This window comes from Anguilla rostrata, chromosome 2 (assembly GCF_018555375.3).
Source record: "Anguilla rostrata isolate EN2019 chromosome 2, ASM1855537v3, whole genome shotgun sequence".
Classification (NCBI taxonomy): domain Eukaryota; kingdom Metazoa; phylum Chordata; class Actinopteri; order Anguilliformes; family Anguillidae; genus Anguilla; species Anguilla rostrata.
The window spans coordinates 13517640-13541907 of NC_057934.1; the positions used below are offsets into that span (position 1 = coordinate 13517640).

The 24268-nt window shown below is 39.0% G+C and overlaps 1 protein-coding gene across 5 annotated transcripts in view; it reads right to left on the reverse strand.

The window, feature by feature from the left end:
• Positions 1-20413: 20413 nt before the first annotated feature.
• Positions 20414-24268, reverse strand: part of grid1b (glutamate receptor, ionotropic, delta 1b) — a 310051-nt gene continuing 306196 nt past the window's right edge. For all 5 annotated transcript variants that reach the window (XM_064320650.1, XM_064320654.1, XM_064320651.1 and 2 more), the window contains one exon: positions 20414-23944. In XM_064320650.1, coding sequence (XP_064176720.1) covers positions 23547-23944 — 398 coding nt within the window. In that variant the 3' untranslated portion in view covers positions 20414-23546. The remainder of the gene's footprint in view (positions 23945-24268) is intronic.

Consider the following 24268-nt stretch of genomic DNA (forward strand, 5'->3'; position numbering starts at 1 on the left):
ACGAAGCTATTGAAATTCACTTAATTCCCTCTCTGCCTTCCGGCCCATCCCTCCCCCTCAATCTCCAGTCCCGGCAAATATTGATCCACCAAATTACTTCTCAAGGTCAGCTCTGTGCGCGGAGTGGCGGTGTCAGAGATAAGACGCAGGTGCTGCTGGAGTCACCTGGGCTACGTGTTGTAGGTTGCTAGCTCAAAGGCTGCTGCTGCACCGAGCTCCTTAGAGGCAGTCGCACTGGTGGACATGGGGTCCTCTCACCCTCTGCCCTCACCTACTCTTAGACCGTTCACACCCACTTTCACTAGATGCCTTACACACTTACGTAGATCAAATATGTAGTGTGAGGCAGGGCTGGGGATGGCCACTGCTCACGTGGTGAACAGACAAGAAAAACACAAAAGAAGTGTTGGCTTGCCGCCTTTTATTAGTCCGAAAGCAAAGCAATAGAAATATTAAAGAAAAGAAGAAATGGCCAATGCAACGGAATGCTTCAAAGAATAAGGGAAACAAAAGCACACACAAAAAAAGAGAACAGAAAAAAACTGGCATGAACTGGCACTGTGTATAGCAGTGTAGCTCCCAAACACTCTCCCTGCTAGGCTTGGATGCTAGGCCTCTTATAGAGCCCATAATTAAGTAATGGGCCACATGTGATGTGATTACAACAAACCACAGCGGCAGCCATACCTGCCTGTAGGGCAATTCCCTTCCTGGTATCACAGTAGACACACATACACACACACACCTACACACACACAAAAAGATCTACATGTGAAAAATTCATTTTAAACTGGGGTATTTCATGTGAGAACCACAATTAGATTGTTTGAAAAGCAGCAGATGAAGGGAAATACTGCATTGGATATCAGGAATAATTTTTTTTAAAAGATTGAAAGTAGAGGCAGACACCCGTGGGGTATTCAAGCTACGGATGGCAGACGTCTGGTTTTCAACCGGAATGTCAGTTTTTCAAAAATCGACATTGGTTCCGAGGAGTATCCATCCTCCCGACTTTGATTGCTATTATGCTTTCAGCTATGCATGTTTGGCCAGTTTCAATGAATTATACATCTGGCAACCCTAACTGAAGCCCATGCTTGTTTGATATTTCAGTCTATAGGTAACAAGGGCCCGAGATGGACTGAGTGTCCTGGTCTTTTCATTACTTCATTAAACATCCTTATATTCTATTGTTCTTATGCAAAGACAATCACAAACACACGTACACAATATTCAACGAATATGCACAAACACGTACACACACATAATTACTTATGCGTGTTTTACCATGTAAAATTCATTAATGACCTGATGAGCACAGTGGAATAAATTACAATAAATACATTCATTCCTTCGGCTGTTGCTGCCAGCTGCAGTAAAGCTAGAGGAGATGAATGCTTTGCGGTTATGTAAAGGGTTAATCTTTCCACCCCTTGCCATTGCAGAATAAGCAGTGCGTGACTGACTTATATCTCAGTCAGTAAATATGATGGATATTGCACATTTAGCTGTGGTTATTAAGAGCCTTTTGGTAAAAATCTATATAGAGGGTGATGAGTAGGTTCAATGGTTGCTGAGGAGTTCTCTCCTGCTCTTGAGTCCCCATTTTGAACACAGAAGGAGCTGGGTGTCAAGTTAGTCAAGGACCTCAGACATACTGTTGCAAGCCAGAAAAATCTTAACTGTTTTACACATGCAATCACAACTATGTGACTATTCCAGAACAGGCCCACCAGCATACAACCACAAATATGTTATTAAAACGTATCAGTGTCTTTGAGTCGTTTATTGTACAGAAATGTAAATGGTGTTACTATAGTTGTCATAATGTCATCAGCACTGTATGCATAACTGGGTACTCCATATTAATGCCTAAAATTTTGGATGAGATGTTCGATGTCAGGTGTCCACATATTTTTGACCATGTAGTGTTAGAGACGTGAACTTTCTCGCAACTGTTCACTCCGCCATGGCTGAATCTGGAAGGCTGGACCACGTTACCGAGAAGCCAAAGGTGAAGCCTGCATGTGTCCTAGACTATAATAAGAAGATGGATCAGTGGGCAGGGTGGACACGATCACCTGCTTTGTCGATTGTTCCGGAAGAAGTACCGAATGGAACCAGAAGCTACTCTTTCAGCTGCTTGATAAATGTGAAATTGAACAGAACTCCACATCATCATGACCTGTGAAATAAATGCCTCCTTACCTCTGAAAAATCCTGCTGCATGTTAGGGTCATGTCATCCTGCTACATGTCTTACATAAAATGCTAAGAATATATATCCAGCTGAAGTTGAAATTTTACATACACCTTAGCCAAATCCATTTAAACTCAGTTTTTCACAATTCCTGACATTTAATCCAAGTAAACATTCCCTGTCGTAGGTCAGCTAGGATCACAATTTTATTTTAAGAATGTGAAATGTCAGAATAATAGTAGAGAGAATGATTTATTTCAACTTTTATTTCTTCCATCACATTCCCAGTGGGTCAGAAGTTTACATACACTCTGTTAGTATTTGGTAGCATTGCCTTTAAATTGTTTAACTTGGGTCAAACATTTTGGGTAGCCTTCCACAAGCTTCTCACAATAAGTTTCTGGAATTTTGGCCCATTCCTCCTCACAGAACTGGTGTAACTGAGTTAGGTTTGTAGCCCTTGCTCACACACGCTTTTTCAGTTCTGCCCACAAATTTTCGACTGGATTGAAGTCAGGACTTTGTGATGGCCACTCCAATACCTTGACTTTGTTGTCCTTAAGCCATTTTGCCACAACTTTGGAAATATGCTTTGGGTCCATTGTCCATTTGGAAGAGCCATTTGCGACCAAGCTTTAACTTCCTGGCTGATGTCTTGAGATGTTGCTTCAATATATCCACATAATTTTCCTTCCTCATGATGCTATCTATTTTATGAAGTGCACCAGTGACTCCTGCAGCAAAGCACCCCCACAACATGATGCTGCCACCCTCGTGCTTCACGGTTGGGATGGTGTTCTTCGGCTTGCAAGCCTCACCCTTTTTCCTCCAAACATAACAATGGTCATAATGGCCAAACAGTTCAATTTTTGTTTCATCAGACCAGAGGACATTTCTCCAAAATGTAAGATCTTTGTCCCCATGTGCAGTTGCAAACTGTAGTCTGGCTTTTATATGGCGGTTTTGGAGTAGTGGCTTCTTCCTTGCTGAGTAGCCTTTCAGGTTATGTCGATAGGACTCGTTTTACTGTGGATATAGATACTTTTATATGTGTTCCCTCCAGCATCTTCGCAAGGTCCTTTGCTGTTGTTCTAAGATTGACTTGCACTTTTCGCACCAAAGCACATTCATCTCTAGGAGACAGAACGCGTCTCCTTCCTGAGCGGTATGACGGCTGCATGGTCCCATGGTGTTTATACTTGCGTACTATTGTACAGATGAACGTGGTACCTTCAGGCATTTGAAAATGGCTCCCAAGGATGAACCAGACTTGTGGAGGCCCACAATTTTCTTTCTGAAGTCTTGACTGATTTCTTTTGATTTTCCCATGATGTCAAGCAAACAGGCACTGAGTTTGAAGGTAGGCCTTAAAATACATCTACAGGTACACCTCCAATTGACTCAAATACTGTCTATCAGAAGTTTCTAAAGTCATGACATAATTTTCTGGAATTGTCCAAGCTGTTTAAAGCCACAGTCAACTTAGTGTATGTAAACTTCTGATCCACTGGAATTGTGATATAGTGAATTAAAAGTGAAATAATCAGTCTGTGAACAACTGTTGGAAACATTACTTGAGTCATTATAGTTTGCTAACATGAAATCTGGGGAGTGGTTAAAAATGAGTTTTAATGACTTCAACCTAAGTGTATGTAAACTTCCGACTTCAACTGTATATATATATATATGGTAGTCGAGGAACCCCTAAGACAATACAGATGGAATCCGTGGCAAATCCACATAATAGTTTGTATGATAATAATGATATAAATGGGTGATTGTAGAGGCAGACCTGTTTCTTGTGTCATGATGAGGTTTTAGAACGTTACCTATTCTAAGAACAAGGCTTAAGGATTAAAGGAGGTTCAGGAAGGCCATATGAAGCCACTTAATAAATAACAGTCTTAAGTGGCAATAATATAAAGCTTTAATTAAGACTCATATATCTGGTGGTGAACAAAAAAAAAATGAAGCATTGACACATTAGAGATGGAGCATTGTTCATACAATACATATGCTTCCACTATCCCCCATGCAAAATTTCAAGTCTCCTCTATAATTCCTTTAAAATCGCCCATCCATCACAACTCCCTAAAACTTCCCTCATTAATGTTTCAGAAAGTAAATTTGGGTAAACCCCAGTCTGGAAACCTTCAGTAGACAGGTCTTCTAATTAGCTTAGACTTTGATTGATTGATTGATCAGGAAAAGGCCTTTGTGTTTCATTGTCTGTAGAAATATTCCTTGAAGGGCACTACTGTATAAGAGCTCAAACTGTTATCAACTGACAGAGACCGTCATAGGGTGTACTATGTCACCATCACTGTCTGTTTCATGAGATAACTATACCCAGACACAAGATAGCATGGTAATGACACAATGCAACAGAGGCGAGGTTATCTGGATTTATTTAAGTATAATATGTATATATGAATGTTTGTTGTTATTGTTATAGACTGCTTATGAAAAAGACTGCTTATCATGTAGCAGAATCATGTAACAGAAAGTGATGTCTGATGTTTTGCCTCATTAAAAAAAGGAAATCTTTACCAAAGACAGTCGCTTCTCTCCACTGTGAGTACGGCACACTGAGGCTATTATAGCACTGTGACTTGACCTTTGCTCCTTTGGGTCCTTTCACCATTGTCCCCAGTGCGGAGAGGTGGCCTCAGGGTTCATGCCGTGCTGGGGAGCATGCAACCTGCTGTGGTGCTGTTAAAGGCCTGGGCCTCGGCAGGTGCTCCTCCGGGAGAACTCTGATGAGAGTAGGGGACAGAGGCAGGGTAAGGCAGCTAAAAAAAATCGAGTGGAGGATGTATTTAATCTTTGCTGAAACCCTGTGGTCACAGGCGATACTCAATCCTTGTCAACACTTTCATTGTTGTGCTGTCAGGGAATGTCCCAGGTGCTCAACAGCCAAAAGAAAAGGTGAGAGTCATAGCGTGAACTATTTGTGTCTGATACATAAAATCTTATGAATTAGATTTCTCCACAAAAAGCCATGTCTTCAAATGAAAAAGTAACTTCTAACTGTGGTAGATAGAATCTATAATTTGAATAAATTATATAAAAATGTAACTGATAAAAGAAGTGTAAATGAAATCCTACTTCTCCTATAACTCCACCCTATTACAGGAGAACTGTCTGCAAAGTGACATTGTTGTGACAGTTGGTGTGGTGACCAGACGATGTAGTTTTAAGATGCAGTCCTGACTTAGGAACTTCATTCCACTCTTTATCAAAGAAACCCATTCTAAAACAAAGATGGGTGGAATTTGTTTATAAAGATATTGTGGATTTACCTGACAGCATACAGGGAATCCGTGTTCGTACCACACATTTTACAAATGACTGCTCTAGATCCTCATACAGAAGTCGATGGGTTTCGTGAAGAAATTAATTTTGAATCCAGATGCCATGCCTACTATATATCCTGGGACCACATCAGCAGCCATTGCTTTTTTGCATATTCATAGATTCTGGCATTCTCAATGAGGATAAACATGCATGTAGATTATTGAACATTTTTTGGTGAAAATATAAAAAAAAACATATGAAACAAATTATTACTCAATAGTGAATATTTTTTTAAGGTTTTAAAATACAAATGAGGGGTACTTAAAAAACAACAACAACAAAAAAAAAAAGAAGTAGCATTGTTACACATAGCCAATTGTAGAATCACTCTGTTCAGCACAAAAGCCAGCAATCTGTCAGACCTACCCAACACAAAAAAACAAACACAAACACTAAAAAACACCACCTGCTCTTACTTCAGCTGCTAAAACATTTCACATTGAAATATTTTTGCAAACTTTTTCAATGCGAAACAAGCATTTTTGTACAATTCACTCCACGGCTATGTGTTAGTGAATTGAAAGATGAGATTAAGATGATTATATGTTGAGGTATGTTATGTGTCAGGACGCCCTGCTTGTTTGTATTGACTGTCACTGAAGTTTTCAAGTAAACTGGGAAGTTTTAATTTGTCTTTCTCTGGAAAGCTCAATTGTAAAACTGTTCATTTTGGGGGAAAATGCAGTCGATGTGTACCCAGCTTACTGGCAGGTAACAGAGTTCCAAGAATCATTGGTCTTTTTTTCAGAGCCTAAGCTACTATCCTATTTACACTTCAAATTGCTCATTTGAAAAACAAAAAGAAACTGTTAGGTATAAATAAACTGCCACAAATGCAATTCAAAAGTTCTTTGTATAGCCATAAATACATTTGACTCAAAATCACACATAAATCTTGCGGGTAAGAAGAATAGCCTGTTCCTATTCACAGTCTGTCCCTATATGTATTTGCCTGCCTTTTTTCCATTGAAATTAGAGCAGTGGTCATTTGACCTTAAGCTGCTGTTCTAGGTTTTCCACGATCCTGCAGTTGAAGTGTTAAAATATTCAGTCAAAATCTCACTTTTAGATTGAGGAATGAGTCTGTATTGTCTGTCAACTTCTTGAATAAGAAATCAAACTATTTTGTCTAAGAACGAGGACTAGAATGCTGTTCTGTCTGACAAATGAGGCATAAAACATTTTTTGGTTTAGGGATGATGCTGCGTTGGCTGACAGATCCAACAATCCAGTGATTGATGCTGTGAAGGCAGAGGCTTGATGATTGACAACTTCAAATTTGACAGAGTTTTAAATGGATTCCATTTTTCCATCCATTAATATTCACCCTAGTTGTGTTCAATGAGTCAACAAAAGAAGCAAAGAAGAGCTCGTTTCTGTAAAGGGTTGTCCTGGCAGAAGATAAAGGAAGGAACAAGAATTACTGAATAACACACACAGAACAAGTGAATAGTGTTATTAAAAGGAGAAATAACAGTGATTAATACATGCATGAAACACCGTGATTTCTACAACACTACCACATTACGTGAGCACAGGGGTGAAATGAAATTGGGCCTAGTTCTTGATCACAACTCACAAATCCATAGACGTAGATGATGGCTGTACAGGTGCTGTCACCAACTCTACCCTTGACATGAACTGCAGCAAGCTGAACGTTCTGATGAAGCCTGGTAAACTGTTGGAAACTGCCAACATTAAAGCACATGCGCACTTGCTTGGTAATGCTGCAGAACTCAACAACACCCAACCATTTGTTGTGTGCATAGAGCTTTTTGCTCTATCACTATCAATTGCGAAGCTGATTGCAAGTAGTGGGATTGGGCTTTACTTTCTGAACAAACATGTCATGAATCTGACAGTGGGAAATGCATCAAGTTCCCCTAATAATGAACCAGATTGCTTTGCCTCTGTATATGCTTGAGTAGGAAATAGAGAAACTGACAGTCTAAATTTAGGAAAGTGATGGTTACAATTCATGCATTTGCACATAACTTTAGACCCACAGGAACTATATACGCATATAGTATGTGTGTATATATATATATATATATATATAGCTCTGTAATATTTGGGATAAAACCATCTTTTTCGACTTGTACTCCATTATTTTATATTTGTAATCAAACAATTCACATGTGGTTAAGCTTTTATTAGAGGGTATATTTAAACATTTTAGTTTCACAATGTAGGAACTATTATGCTATTTATGCATAATTTCCCCTTTCAGGGCACCATACGGTGTGGGACAAATGGCTTCACAGATGTTTCTGATGAGTCACTTGTTTTCAGTTGCTTCCTTGGTCAGGTATAAGAGAGCTTTCAGTATCTAGTCTTAATTCTAGGCTAAGTAGAAAAGAGGTGCTGTGATTTCTACACGGTTGAAGCAAATTGTATAAAATACCATTTAATAAAACCTGAGAATCAGGTTACAAATCTACGAAATTACAAACATGTTTGATTACAAATATAAAACTGTGGAGTACAGAATCAAATAAAGAGAAAATGTCATGTTGTCTCAAACATTATGGAGCTCACTGTATGCACACACACACACACATACACACACACATATAGCCTGTGTATAGCCAGCATTCTACTGTAGATAGACTGCTGGAAAGACCAAACTCGCATAACAAAACGTGATGGCTCCACGGTTTCCATTGAACAATTTAAAAAAAGTATTTATAGTGAACCTCCAATGAAAATGTCAAATTGGCTTGACACTTCAAATAAATTATTCTGCAAACTGAAACATATAAATAGTATGCTGTACAAATATGGGCTTTTATGAAGTATTTATTTGTCTAGACCCATTATAAGAAAACACATCTGGTATGTTTAGTTTGCAATTGTGAAATCTAACTGTGTTTAGACAAAAAGCAAGCCTATAGCCATAGTAAATAAGTCCTTAAGTGTATACAGAAAGCCTCTCTATTGCAGCATAATGGCTGTGTGGCCATTTTATGACATTCCATAAGCAGATGGAGGCAGCAGAGATGGATTGAATATCTTGAACAGTCAAAGGGAGAGAGCCTCCAGTTCATTGCTATTTCAACATATTCCCAAATGCATAAGATGGCTATATGTACTGCATCTCCTGCCCTTTCTTGAGATCATTTGTTTGCTCTTCCTGTGCAAAGATGACTCACATCCGAGAGCGCACTAAAATACAAAACACGTCTCTCATTCTCTCCAATGCAAACTGACCAACAGCCGCCCAAAATTCTGAAAACTGATATAGCTGTAATTCAATTTATGTTCACACATCCTGTATTTTGCACTTATTTTTGGGGAGATTGGCAGATTTGTAAAAACAGGGTAAATTAACGAGCACATCTGCACTGAGCCGAACTGATTGATTTGCTTACTGAACCAGCTTGAACCTGCATAATGTGGGCACGGAACCACTCTTTAGTCATGGAGGTCATGATCACCTAAGCTGAGGGCTGAATTTATGGAAAGAGCAGGGCAGGGTGAGGGACACATTTGTATAATTGCATCGGCTCGCCTGCGTTTTGCCTGTTAAGGACGGTCTGCGCAGCCCTGCAGTATTGGCCCGGCGACTCCTCTAATTGCTCCTTCTGAGCACCTTCATGTCGATGCTCCACTCTGCTCTGATCTCCTGGACCCTTGAGTGCTTTATTGGGGCTGATAGTTAATTTGCCTTTGATGTATCTGATAATTGTATTCACTACAGGCCACCATACCCCTCATGCACTTCAAGCCCAGAAGGTGTTTCTGAGATTCTGTGATCATTTTGAGGATGTCCTCAGAGATGTCATTTAGTAGCTATTTTTCCTATTCCACTATGTATGTACTTTTCTCTTGTCTGCTCGATGACTCTTGACTATTGATTTTTACCCTGCAATTTTACAAGCCATAGTTTTTTTAAAAATGATAATAAAAAAATACATTATAATTAAAGAAGCAGATGTAAATGTAAAAATAAAACTAACAGATATGTAGATACATTTCACCTGACATTTGCTATGGAACCTCTCAACTGAGTGACTTTCTTTAACGTGTCTGTTACTGTATGCAATTACATTTATGTTATTTATTTTTTGAACAGATATTTTATATGTGATTACTGCACCATAACCTGCCAAGGAGCAATATACTGTACTGGCAGCCATTCAGGGATGGACTGAAGTCTTGGAAAAACGAAGGTGTGACAGTCAGGGGCAAGGCATTGCACATTATGTCAACTGCACTGCACTGTGTGAGCAGTAATTAACACTTGGTGTGTTGGGAACTCAACCAGAAGGGCATCTTCTGCTTTCTGTCCTTATGTAAAAAATAGCTTAGTAACTTTTGCCATGAAACTTTTATACCATTCTGCCTTTATTTGCATCTCATCTGTTCAGTTTTACAGGAAAACTGATACTTGCACTGCAGTTTTAAAATGTATGAAGAATTTCAGTGCGTTATATTTGTGTAATAATTAAATAAGCCTGTGCGCTCTATGAAAAAGCCATGCAACAAAATTGTTTTGTGGTGCATTGATTTCAAGCACAAATATCAAAGCTGAAAAAGGCACCTTTGAATAATACTTTGAATACTTTTTATTACTAGTGTATTACTAGTTATTATTAGTATATTACTAATACTTAGACAAGCTTAGCTTTGGGCAAGAAGTGATCATTGTGCTATGCTATGCTATATGTACCTGCTCTGCGATGCTAACACCTGAGAGCCAGAGTTCACAAAAGGGCCAGGTATGAAAATTACAGAAGCATTTTATGACAGGTTATTCTCCACCCAGGGTGCAGCGGGTCCTGGGACATTTGAAATAGAATAAGGTGCGTGGATTTATACGCGACGGACAGTTGACCGAGGTGCATTGAGCAGCGAGGCGTGAAATTGATGCACTTTCAGAAACACAGGGGCTCACGACTGGCCCGGTCGATAAGTCGTGACACGTGACGGGGAGCACCTTTGAAAAATCCCTCCTCAGCGCTGCACTCTGACACCTGGGAGGCCGCCGGCCCTCCAGGCCTTCGTGCGGTGATGGGCAGAAGGAATTCGGTGTGTCCCCCCCCCCCGTCTCCGTTTCGTCGCCGCGGTAGGTGAAGTGCGCGAGCGTGTGCTGCCAGTGATTACCTCCCTCTTTGCGCCTTCAAAGAGCGCCGGCAGCTGTCCCACAGCACCTTCCCGTTAACGCTGTTGAGGTCAGACGATCAGCTTTTCATCCTCTCTGGGGAGCTCCTCCCAAGTCCACTGCTGTGTTCAGACAGTTTGCTTTGTCAGGCAAGCCCAAGTACATACATACAAAAAAAAAAAACCTTACGGAATTACGCTTGAAATATTTACTCATACACATATAAATAAAATATGGTGTTTGAAAGTGGATTCATTTACAGTTGATTTACAGTTTTCCCGATGACATCTCCAGAGATGGAAAATCCAGGTTTAGAAAGTCAAAGTCCAACCCAGTATTTTGTTCCAATCACCTAGATTTGCTAATTAGCACAATCTCTCACAAGGAGGTAGAACTAATTAATAAAATCAGCTGGCTGAGATCATGGGTGGAAGAAATGCATGGCAGGACTTTTACTTGCTGACCCCTGGACTTTCCACCTCTGGGCATCTCCCTTTAGATCCCTCGTCCAGTCTTCCTTCTGATGATTTGTACTAATTATTATTGTGGTGCTACATCTTTGTCATCCTCTCCCTCATTTGCATCAGCCAAAATAGCATGTGAATATGATCCATGGCCTGTTCTAGGCGAATGGGATAAAATCTAACCAATGAAAACAATAAGTACGTATACACTAAATGTGTTGATGCAAGTCAAGGAACAAAGCAAGCACGCCCAAATTGCTATTTGTGAGTTCATTTCACATATACAATTTTTAGTTGTCAAACAAGAGGGCTGGCCAATCAGATAAGCCTTTATAATATATTTTTTGAGCTAAGGTCACAGGAGGTTACATTCCAGGTCTCAGTTGTGTGAGCACAGTAATTTTTTTCCTTCAGAAATGGGTCTTGTTCTGAATGTACAAATAAAGTAAAACACTGGTTTAATTCACGTATACTTTTGAAGTTGAGCACTGATTCAATAACATTAATTTGAAACAAGCCTGTCATTTTAAAATTGATTAATTTAAATTTTGCATGCAAATGAAGGTGCAGAAATAATAATGACTAAGAAAAGTACCATTGAGCCATAGGTGAGATCGGTTGAATGACAAGCAAATGGAACTCTTCGATATTTCTTGGAATATAGCAGAAAACAAATTACAGGGGGCAATACTAGTATGCCTGTAATGACAGATAATTCATGTTTTCTTGAATGGAAGAGCTCCTCTCTTACAGTATGTGCCTAACATGCTAGTGGTGTCTTTGTCTTGCAACTGTGACAGTTGCAATGGTCATTGAGAAGTCTGACTTTTAAATAGGCTTCTGTAATTTGAAATAACCTTTGTGAATCAGATATGGTCTGTTTCGAGCTTGAATTGTATAAAAAAAAGAGTTATTTTAATCCAGTACCAGTCACCTGCACCAAACTGAATATGTATACAATTTACTTGTTTGTATGTATAAGTTGTATATGTGGTACTCTGTTAGCTTTTGGTTCCATCCTTTTTCACCAGTAGATGGACAGTTTTCTCCATTTCATTAAATGAGACCCCGATCTTTTAATTCACATGTCAGAACTTTAACATTAAAGGTTTTTTGGGGCTACATTTAAATATTTTTAGCCTGAAACAAATTAATATATTCTCCATGTGCAAACGATCACAACAGCATATAACCCCACCGGCTGCCAATTTAGATTCACATATCAAAGCAATGCTCCATACAGAATATTTTTACAGGATTTAAAGTAAGAAAAGTCTTGTACGCATGCAGCTGCGCATACAATCAAATCGTGTGACACCCACTGCATAGCAACGAAGCACTGGAAGGGCATTACGAATGTAGTGAGAGGAGAGTAATATTTAGAATGGACCTGTTTTTTTAAAAGATTCAATTTAACCTCAGGTCCTCCACAGATTTGAGCACTCTCCGCCTCTGTCTGAGAAAAATGATTGGTTATCTATGAAATGTGTGAGCAGAGGAAATTATATTGGTACCTGGGTAAAAAAATGTAGAAGGCCCAATCATGTGGAACTGCATCAGAATGCATTGCTCTTTGACGTGCTGTCTTCTTGCTTGTTCACCTTGCTTGTTCAAGAGGGTATCGTAAGAGGATAACATTCGGTAGCAATCAATACAGAAAAACAAGGCAATGAAATTTAAACCAGCTTGAACAGATGAAATAGCAAAAAGGGTAAAATGCATCTTATATGGGACAAAGATATTTTTTAAACACATCATTTTTAATCTGTACTGCATATGCATTATTTTTATGCATATTTCACAGAAATCCAAATACAGCAATAATAATAACATGTTATTATAGTCATTGTCACTGGTATTTCTGCTATGTCAAAAATGAGCTGCTTTCCTCAAGCTTAGTGACTAATATTTTTAAAAAATATTCTCCAAAATAAATAAGTAAAGATACATAATACGACAGAGTGAAGTTCCAGGATTCTGCAGCTTGTGAAGTGTGAAACGTCTGTTGGCATTGGTACGAAAGTACCATTCCCAGTGTTGTTTACCACCGTAGGACTCAGACCATCTGTAAACGCACCCCGGTCCAGCGAAACACGTGTCGCAGGCATCTCTAAAGGCCGACGCTAATGGCTCGCATGGCCGCCTTGCCGAGGAGGAGACAGAGAGAGGCAATATCGCGTAATGATCCACTACGGTCCGTTGCATCTTTAGCGCGAGAGATTCATTTTCATTTTCATTTTTCACAGCTGTTTGAGGTAAGACTGTAATGAGGCACTTCATCTACAATAAACTCCAGAGACTGATTCTGAGACTGAAGGGTCTGTTCAAATAACATAAAGTCAACACAGCCCAATCCAGAGACTAATGAGAAAATCGCCAGCTTGTAATTGGTGTGGGGGTTTCACATTGCATTGATTAGTTTAGGGTTGCCGCACATCAAGTATTATCATTGACTTCTTAGAATCACTGTACATCATCTTAGATTGGCCAGTATTTTCTAACAATTCATTCTGTTATTTTTTTAAAAGTTTGCCAGACACAATGCTGTTCAATAAATTCAACAGAGTAGTATTCTGCTCCCAGGCGGTTACCTCCATGCAGAAACACTGTGACCTTGCCTCCCTGTTGTGCTCAAGTAACAGAACTTACTGAACATGACTTTCACAGGCCCAGCTAACAAAGTGTTGTGTATTTTTCAAAAAACCGCAATGCCCCCGAACCGCCAAGCGTGTTACAGAGTGCCCCATGCCCCACAGCTAACAGCGCACAGAATACCCACTCTGTGTGATGGAAAATCTCTACGCAGATAAAAGAAACTGCCTCAGAGATAGGCGACCACTGAGTATTTGTCTCAGATTCTTTGGTGAGTCTGTCGTTAACTTTCTGGTTGCTGGAAGTGGTGGTATTAAATTGAGATTTCTTTAAATTTTTTTATGTCTTAAAACCTAATGCTAAGGTGGGAAGGAAGAGCCCTGTTTTTATTGTATTCCTTTAAGGCTGCATAATAGTGACCTTAGCATTTTCATGTTCATTTGCAATTTTTAGAATTCCCCCTGCACATGGTTGATTCCCTGTGGGATATTTGTGCAGTACTGCATTTTTCTATGATTGCGGTTGAGATGCTGTTTTGGGAATGAGACTTGGAAGCCTGAAAGTGCACATCATTGTTTAGGCACACAAGCAAGATAATTAACCTAAATGCTTCATTAATTATCCAGCTGCATAACTGGATGATGTGTATGCCATCTAAGTCGTCCTTGAGAGGGGGCATCTGCTAAATGAATAACAATTATTTATTAGTCTTCCCGGAGTTGATGTCAAAGTTATGCGCTTGTGTGTTTTTCCTCTTTACTCCTCCCATTCCAGTATACTGCGGCAGCCTGACGTTCCTTTCCCCGCTGGTCCTGATTGTGAGCTCCTCACAGTTCTGTGGACCTTGTCCCCGTAATCTTAGCAGTTTCTCTTTCTGCCACCAGTCCTTCCCTGAAAGCGCTTTCCAATGCCTGCCTGCATGCTCCACAGCTTCTCCCCAACTGCAACAATACTGATTGGCCATTTGCTGGACATAACCTTTACTTGGGTATTTATTCCTCTCATTTCAGTGTCCTCTGGTCAGCTTAGAGTTCCATTGTTCTTTAGACCGATGACTCCTGTTCCTGTTTCCTTCCCCTAATGGCTTGCCTCTCCTATGCAGTTTTATAGTTTAGCTGTTGGGGATGTGTGTGCAAAAAATATATCCCATTGTCCATCCATCGATCCATTATCTACACCCGCTTTTCATGGTGTATTCCATTGTGATGTGCAATATTAATCTCACTAGTCTACTATCTCATCATCTGTTCTGGTTGCTGAGACTGTAGTATTTCTGGAATATTCTGCCATTCTGGATCATTTGCAGTATATGATGTAGCAATTTGCTCTTGCTATTTCATAACAGTCCCAGTGGGGGTAACATTCTTTGCTACTCTCCCCTCTCCATCTCTCATTAATGAGCCAGGGTATAAACATGTACATGCAATCTCATATTTGTTTCATCCTGAAATTCATTGTCGGTCTGTTGCAACTGGGCCCTCTCTGAAAACCGAAGCAAACATTTTCTGGTAGTGTACGCTTTCTGTCCCTGACTCCCTGACTGAGAAAGCTCTGAATTTTAATCTAATTAAATTAACATAAGTATTTTATTGAGTATGGATGTGTGGCAGAACAGCCGTCTTTGCCATTTTAGATTCTAGAATAATCAATGTGTGACATGTTTTTGCTCATATAACTAAATTCATGACCACTGGAAAAACCCTGTAATGCTTCTTGCATCTTGCATTCACATTTGTTTTGTCCCAGTAGTCTTATTGCATTATTATGTTTTGTCATGTTGTTGAGCTGTACTGTAAAAATCTCAATGAAAAATTATTTGTTGGTAGTGACTGGGTTGGTAGATGGAGCAGACTTAATGTATAATAATCAATAATACATTTTTTTTTATAGTTCTTTTGCAGATTAGTGCTGGTAGATGAAGTGGGCATTTGTCTACTGTGGGTGAATGGTAAAAGGGAGGAGCCAGAGACTGAGAGAACCGTAAATCTCAATATTCGCTTTTACCTGCACTCATACCCTCCTGAATGATTTAAGAAACTGAAATGCCTGGGCATGCTGAGGAGAGATAAATGAAATGCATCATGGATTTTTCTCCCCCTGAGTTCAGCCACTGAAGTCTAAAAGGCTGTGTGGAGACATGTGCTGTTTGATCTTGGGCGCGGAGGACAGCTGACATCATGCCACCGCAATGTTCCTGCTTTCTCCAGGTAATTGGCAGTCCTGGAGACGTGCTCTGCCATGGTTGCCCGAGTCAAATTTTTTACATTGGGAGCAGCACGCGTGTCAATCCCCACCGAAGAGCGTCAGGCCACGCATTTATAATGCGGTGCATCACCTGCCGCATACCAGCCAGAAGGGACACGCTTCATTCTAATAAACCCCACGGACCGGGCTATGGAGTGAGCAAACAGGGAAACGGCAAATGTCACAGGTACAGGGAGGGGTGGAAGAAGCTGCTGTTGAGGCTGTCATCTAAATGTGACGACTCACTAGACTTCAGCTCCATCCTCTCTCTCCCTCTACCTTCCTGCAGACTGGCCTTCCAGCAAAACACCATTGCGCTGCATTCTATAAATGCAATAACATGCCGTTATTTGGAAAGAGAAGCATAAAACACCAAGGGTGTCAAACCATCTCGCCTGTGTGGACATAGCTGAGTAAGGGTTGGAAGTGAGCTAGCGATGTTCGCGTTTGGAGCATAAGTGGTGTTCACCAATTACACAGAGCAGGGCTGCCCATCCCTGTTCCCGGAGATCTACTGTGCTGTAGATTTTCATTTCATTTGTAATTTGGCACACCCGATTCTACTAATAATCACCTCAGTAACATCTTTAGCTTTTCAATGAGGTGTGCTTTGTAACAGTTGGAGGGTTGCATGCCTACAGGATGGTAGATTTCCAGGAACTAGGTAGGGCAGCCCTGACGTAGAGGCTCTACATAAAGTTGCATCAATGATATACCATGGTAACATACATGTAATCGTGCTAACTCGGGAATCTTGGCTGCTTCTGGAAGATAATTACAGGCCACCTCTCTAGCTATGAATAGCAAGCAAGGCAGCAGCTGCAGGGATCTGGGGTTCATTTTACACCATTGTCTCAGTTCCTGTCTCTCTGTGACACTTAAGCAGCTGAGAGCTGCATGGGCATTATCACAATTAATGTCTTTTATGACTTTTCAGAGCTTGTCGCAGGGGCATGTTCCTTAGTAAGTCTCTGAAGCAGTATCGTTATTTAAAGATATGAAGAAATAACACCAAATGAATACACCAAACACCAAATTAAATCTGAGTGACATCACCAAATGAACTGAAATTGTGCAGCACAAAAGATGACACGTTATGAAAGCATAAAGTTTCTTATTAGTCTTACTGCAATCTGAATGAAACAAGAAAGCTCGTATTATTCAATGGTTTTCCAATCGCTCCATGTACAATTGTCTCTTTTCACTGCATTTGCCGAACAAGTATTGTATTATGCATAAGAAAAAGTTGCACATATCCATTGCAGAGTCATTTAATATGCACTAGTAATCTAGACATGTGATGCAATAGTTTCTCGCCACAAGCTCTGTTGCTGATCTAGCTCGAGGATGGATTCAAACTCAGAGAAGGTTTGAGGGAACAGGAAATTGAAGGTTAGGTAGACTGAGGCAAGAGCAAACAATTTAAATGAATACAATATACACATCAGCTTTCAAGTATTAAAGACACTCATGCTCAATTACAAAAGAAAAAAAAAAGAAAAAAATGATTTAGATTAGATTTGCTTATCTCATGTGCAAGAAAATATAACAAACAACAGCATTAGTAAAATTCCCTGCAAATTCAAAACACATATTTTGAATAATTATGCATGTGAAATTGGGTCTTTGGATAGTGAAGGTGGAAGTCAAGAAGTGGTTAAACAGTATACTACATATACGACATTACATAATTCCTGTATTTTCAAATCTGTAATTGAAAGACAAATTTATAAAAACAAAAATAAAAATGCTAATATAAAAAGGATAGTATTCTATTAGTATGCAAATAGAATACACAGGTCATTCTGCTGTATGTGTGCGTTGATTACATCACACCCCCTGGAAAAGAGATTTTTGCAATTATTTGGAAAACCAATGTCAAAAACTACTGTTTTAATGGGATCAGTTTATAAAATTATGATTTCACCTATAAAATTACAGTGGCATGTTATTATTGTTGTTATTTTTAAACAGGGTTTAATACCAGGAAAAAATCCAATAAATGATGAAAATGTATCTTTTTAACTTCACTTCCAAAGTTACAAAGATAAATTCAAAATGACCATAATTCCTGAAGAATTTGAAGCAATGAGGTCCTATTGTATGCACACATACATGAATGTTCAACTCAAACTGTCTCTTATCTGGAATTTTTCATTACATTTCTGTGTAGTGCCTTCTCTGATGGCACAGCTAGGTTTCATGCCATCACAAATGGGTGGAACTATCATATTTTTAAAAACTCACTGGATTAAACCAGTCATTGTGCTTTTCTGTGGAGAGCCAAGCCTTTTGATTGGTTGAGACAATAATTGACAGCTTCACCCATCACTACCAGCTGTGCCTTTGAGGGAGTATTAGACAGATATAACTCCTGTATTTACACTTTATTGTTTTTGTTTTATTTATAGATTTGCAGCAAAAATACTGAATGGCAAATTCACAGCGAGTTTAGCTCTCCCGTATCATCCACTCACCACCCAGCACAGTGGGTTCACCTACCACAGTGCCACATGCTTTTACCTGTCATCTCATAGCATCCAGAGATGACCGGCACTGGTCTTCATAAGGCAGCAGTCAGTGATATCAAACATAATCCACTACTCACATTCACTGTATGCAAATGCATACATCTGATTATCTTTGTTATGGTTTAGCTTCCTAGATAACACGCTAGCTAATTGGCCAGCAGCAAAATAACGCAACAGGGCTCTTGGTCGCTGTTGCTCTATCATTGTTGTAAACACTTTCAAAACAGCAGTCACTGCAATGGAGTTCAAAATTGTCGCATATAGGTACAAAACTGTTTGCACACTGACGTAATCATAAGACAACAGTATAAATAATAAATAAATAATAGCTAGTGGAATGGCGTTGCAGTGAATAGCAATGTCACCTCACAGCTGGAAGGTACCGAGTTCGAGTTCTGACTGACGACCTTTCTGTGTGGAGTTTGCATGTTCTCCCCATGTCCGTGTGAGTTTCTGCCAGGCACTTCTGTTTACTCCCACAGTCCAAATGCATACAGTAGAGTAATTTCAGGCTCTAAATTGCCCATAAGTATGAATGGGAGACTGAATGGTGTGTGGGCCCTGTGATGGATTGGCCTGCCTCTGGCCCACTGCATGCTGGAATAGGCTTCAGCACCCATTCCCCTATGACCATGAGCAGGAATAAATGGTTTAAGAAAATGGATGGATGTTTAATAGCTGTTGCTATGGAATCATTTTGTTGGCTGACATTTCTAGTTCTTATATTATAGTGGAATGATAGGCAAACATTGCATTTTGATTACGCATCTGCATGCCCCTGATAGTACTTGATTAGTGATCTATCTTTAGCCTTGGACCATGAAGTTGTTAAGGGGCAAAAGGGTAGAAGGCCCGCTTGTGCATGCAAGGATTGCTGTTATTTGGGGGTTAGAACCTGGAATTTGGGGACCAGGCACTGATGGACACATTATTGTTATGATTTATTTTCTATTTGAAATGAGGAACTGCAAAATACACACAATTTAGTGAAAACTCAATAAAACTACACAGATGCATGTACTGATACTCACCTCATCCATCTGATATTATCAAATTCATATTAAAAATATAAAAATTCCTATATTAAGACATTCACATATTCACCTTGTTGTTTTTATTTCTATATATGAATTTGAAATAACATTAGTTAGTTGCTACAGGGATACAGTACTGGTGATGATTCTTTCCATCCCAAAAACATGTCTCCCAATGTAAATTAAAGTCTCAACATTTGCAGTTCATTTCAACATTTTATTTCAAAATGTTTCATTGGTCATGAAATAAAATGTAGGAAGATTATTTCAATAATAATATTTAGAGTAAAAATTCACCAAATAACTGCTGGCAGAAGTGGACAGGCTGGAATAAGCATTGTTCACTGACACAGTACTGCTGGAAAGAAATGATTTCAAAGTTAAGCAAGCCAACTTGCATTCCACACAGAAAGAGACTGCGACCATTTAGAAAAAGTCTCCATAACCGGTTGTTATGTTCTGGAATGAATAATACACATGCTTGACGATTAAAAAAAAAAAAAAAATCATTTAATTTGTGTTCGTGAACTAATGTTTTTACTGAAATTGTCACTTAAAAAAGTAATTATTTGAAAAATAAATTTGTCAGTTGAATTACTGAAAAATATAAACTTTGGAGGTAACCAGTCTTGTGCTTTGATTGGTGTGTCTTGCGCATTCAAAATTTTACTTTACTCTAATTTACCATACAATAATAATAATGTTTGTGCTGTTGTATTGCTTTACCCATATTGGTGGTTGGTTGAATATAAAAATGTATGCATACTATGTTGCTTAGAATGTTTTCAAGTGTGGATACAGGTCAAAACAAGACTGAATAAGCTATTTTGCACCTAACTGACTTTAACTGAACTCACAACTCTGTTATTGAAACATCACCCACAACAATGTTATCCATATTTCTTTATTAAAGTTTAAGAAACTCCAAGCAGCATATCCATAAATAAAATATGAGTCTCCTTCAGATGTAATATTCCAGACTGACATGATGACATTGAAATATTTTGAGTAGTAGCCTATTTGAACTCAAGGAGACACAGAGTAAGGCGGGGTAGACACACTTAACCCTACAGTTACCTTACTGCCTCCTTCACACCACAGTCCACGCTTGTCAAGGCCCTAGCCTTCAGAAATGCACAGTGTAAATTGAATCACTTTGGCTCACATCAATAACTGCTTGTACAAAATGTAGCGGCTGTAGTGCTTCAGATCAATCTGAATAGTATGAATGGAGAGGCATGGACTATTTTGATCTCGTTTGAAGTACTTCATGTTATTATCAAGTCAGTACTAATCGCATTTACCCTTACATTACTGTCGTACCATCATGGAACATTGTTCAGTTTTATTATGTATTCAATGTCGGTCAGTTTCTTCATAGGAAAATAAGATAAACTATGCTGTAAATTTAAGCAGTGAATTTTATGCTACATGTATATACTGTACCATGTTACAGTAAATCGTGTGAAGCCTTTTAAGGAATGTCATAGTCAAATTGATCATATCAAAACCCTGCCTAAGAACCAGTTCTTTGCTGGAAAAGAATGGTTCAAAATTTCAAATTTCCATATTCTATTCATATGTCAAATATCTGAAATATTTTTTAAAAAGGAAAATAAAATAAAAACCCTTACTGGTCCAATATTCACTAGAATGTATCCATAGGACAACATATGATTGCATTTTAATTGCACTTATGAAACTATTGGTTAAAGATTGTATATACCATACCATGTTTACTTCATATTTTTATCAGATATTGCCTGTGTAGCCTTTAATCCACAGAAAATTGCAAAACAAATTGGATAAATAAAAGCCTGTTTCGCGTACACCCATCAGTGTATGTGATTGAACAAATGACAATCAAGTAAGACATTATTACTGTGTTCAGAAGATATACCATTTACTTATTTTGAATATGACTCTCATTACATTAGTTCAGTCTCTCTTTATTGGGTTTACTTATAGTTATTCAATGACTGATTAAAAAAAAGATCAAATGATAGACTACTTTGCCTTTAGTGCTATATAATACTTGACTGTCCATAACGGGGAAAACCAGTATACAACTTTCACAAATACTTTAGTATGAAAGGAATATTTTACTATAAGCCATTATATACTTTTCAATTTTTAATAAAATATTTGTGGAATTTCTAACATTTCCTTTAAAATGTGATTCAATTCTAGGAATAAAGCAGGTCTCAACCATGAATATTCTCAGGTAGTTAGGGGTTTAATTTAAACTAGTTCTGTTGTATGAATGTTACAATAAACATAGAAAATGCTGCCATTTAGTCTTAATGTTATTTGGCAAACTTTTACAAACATACCATGTCTGCAAACCTTCCATCTTTTGACTTTTCTGAAATATTTTTTTGTGGATCAGCCGCAAAATGTCAATGAAGCAGGCTGTTTTTTGTTTTTCTTTTCCTGTGGATGATATAGATAAGGAGTGAGTTTGTTTGAATGGTGTTCACTCAGAAATTAGGCTAGGCTGCAGTTAGACTATAATTAGCCTTCCTCCAATAAGCAACCTCATGTACAGTGTCTTAGACACCACTTTGTAACTTAAAGGCATTCTATGCAGGATTTTTACCTTGAAAATAACATAAAATAGCCATGTTCAGATATATCTATGATGTTCAGACATATCTATGGAAATGTCTTTGCACACATCTGTCAAATCCATGCTCCTCTGCCTGTATTTCTTTTTCTACAATGTGTTTGGGACCGTTCTGGGTATGATACTGTTTTCTGTGTGGGAAGGGGAGGGTGTGGCTACTGAGCCTGTGGGGTGGGATCAGGTACAGCGAAGCGAAACGACAAGCCGACAGGGCTCTTTCTTTCAAAAACCCGAGTCAAACTTGGAATAGCTTTTCCTCACCAGTGACAGCTGAAATTCACAATGGGGATGAAACGTGACGCGGAGTTGGCATGTTTTCTGTTGGGCCTGTAAGTAACATAGCCTGTAGCTATCCAGCTTGCTACATTAGGTCATAGTCGGGTACTTGGAGGTGAGTGGGCAGGGCTTAAGACAGAGGAGGAAACTTATTTTATTGTAAACACAGGACCACAGCAAGGCTAAAAATGCTGCATAGTATGCCGTTAATGCCGTTAGTATGCCACAAATTTAGTTGACTAATCTTTTAGTTGTGAAATCTGAACATCACAGCCAGTTTGACACTTAGGTTCGAGGTTAGAACTGATCATGTTTTATACTCATTTTGTAAAATTTTAATTTTTTTGGAGGTTGCTTGTGTTCTACTGGGTTACTGCCTACATCACCATACTCCTTTAACAACGTAGGGACTTTAATTAGATATGTAAATGGCAAAAATGGCAGCCCATGGGAATCAAATCACAAGTGAAACCTGCTGTCATATTCCCAACATTACTTTGCTCTGTGGAAATGTAAATGAGGAAAACTGATCTTCAAAACATAAAATATTTTACAAAAAAACAACAAAAAAAAAAGCAGAAAACATTTTACAAGCAAAACCATGTACTTTGGAAATGTTTTCCTCCGATACTGAAGAATAGATTTATGAATATCATAGAAGTGCATGACCATCGGTGTTCTGCTTTAAGTAGCTATAGAGTACAATTGATCTAATAATAATTGGTAGAGAGACATCTTTCAACTGGGCACTTAGAAAACAATCACAAGGAATTTGCTTTATTTATATAGAACAAAATTTACAAAGCCATTCAAACAGTCATTTTTTGTAATTTTTTATCTTTTTTGTTTTTTTTAACTCAACTTCAAAAATTGAGAATATTCAAAATACACTTTTACCTCACTCCATTCTTTCAGTATTTACAAATATATACAAGAAAAATGAATGATTTTCTTTATATTTTTGTTTTGCTTTTTTTGTGAACTGGTAATAAAAATCTCTGCTTTTTATTCCTTTTTTTCCATTTTCTTTTTTTATGTTTATTTTTCTTTTTTTTTTCACCAAACCAGGCTGGAGGAGCTGTGATTGGATGGGATCAGATGGAAGTACTGTGGGTAGACTCAATGGCTTCTGGGATGGGTCCTCCGGGAACTGACTGGTATGACATTGGCATGGGTGTCTTGACGGGACTCTGACGAAAGAGACCCCCGTTGGGGGATCTGTGCTTGCACTGAATGGAGGGGATGGTGGAGCTGCTGAGGGGGAGGGGGAGGGTGCTGCCAGGGCCCTGTGCTAGCGTCCTGCCCACCCCATGACCCTGCTCCGGGAGGAAGGTGCTCACAGACAGCCCCGTGCCCGGGTAGTCCCGCACAGACTCCAGCTGCTGGCTGGGCTGCATGCTGCCGATGTCCAGCGCAGAGATCTCGATAGACGGGGCGGGGATCTGCTTGTGCGCCATGTCCTCGTCCATAAGACTGTTCATACGCCGGTGTACCTGTTCCAGATTCACCTCCTTGTCCTATAAAGGTGAGAGAGAGAGAGGGGGAGGGAGGGACAGAGAGGCTGAGACCTGCTATTCCAGGAGGTTTTCAGCATCTGAAGCTCCATGCAACAAATGTCATTCCTTTTTTTTCCTTTTTTCGAAGTCAATTCTTTCAAAAGTCGCTTCTGCTTGAATAGCCTGTACTTTGTACAAATTCTTTCTTTTTTTTAGCAAGGCCAATCCGAATTTGAGTGGTTAACTGCTAACCGGGATTCTGGTGAAATAGGGTAATGCATAGAATGTGCACTTGGAAATCAAATTTGGCCCACCTTTACAACAGACTTTATTTTATATTTGGAT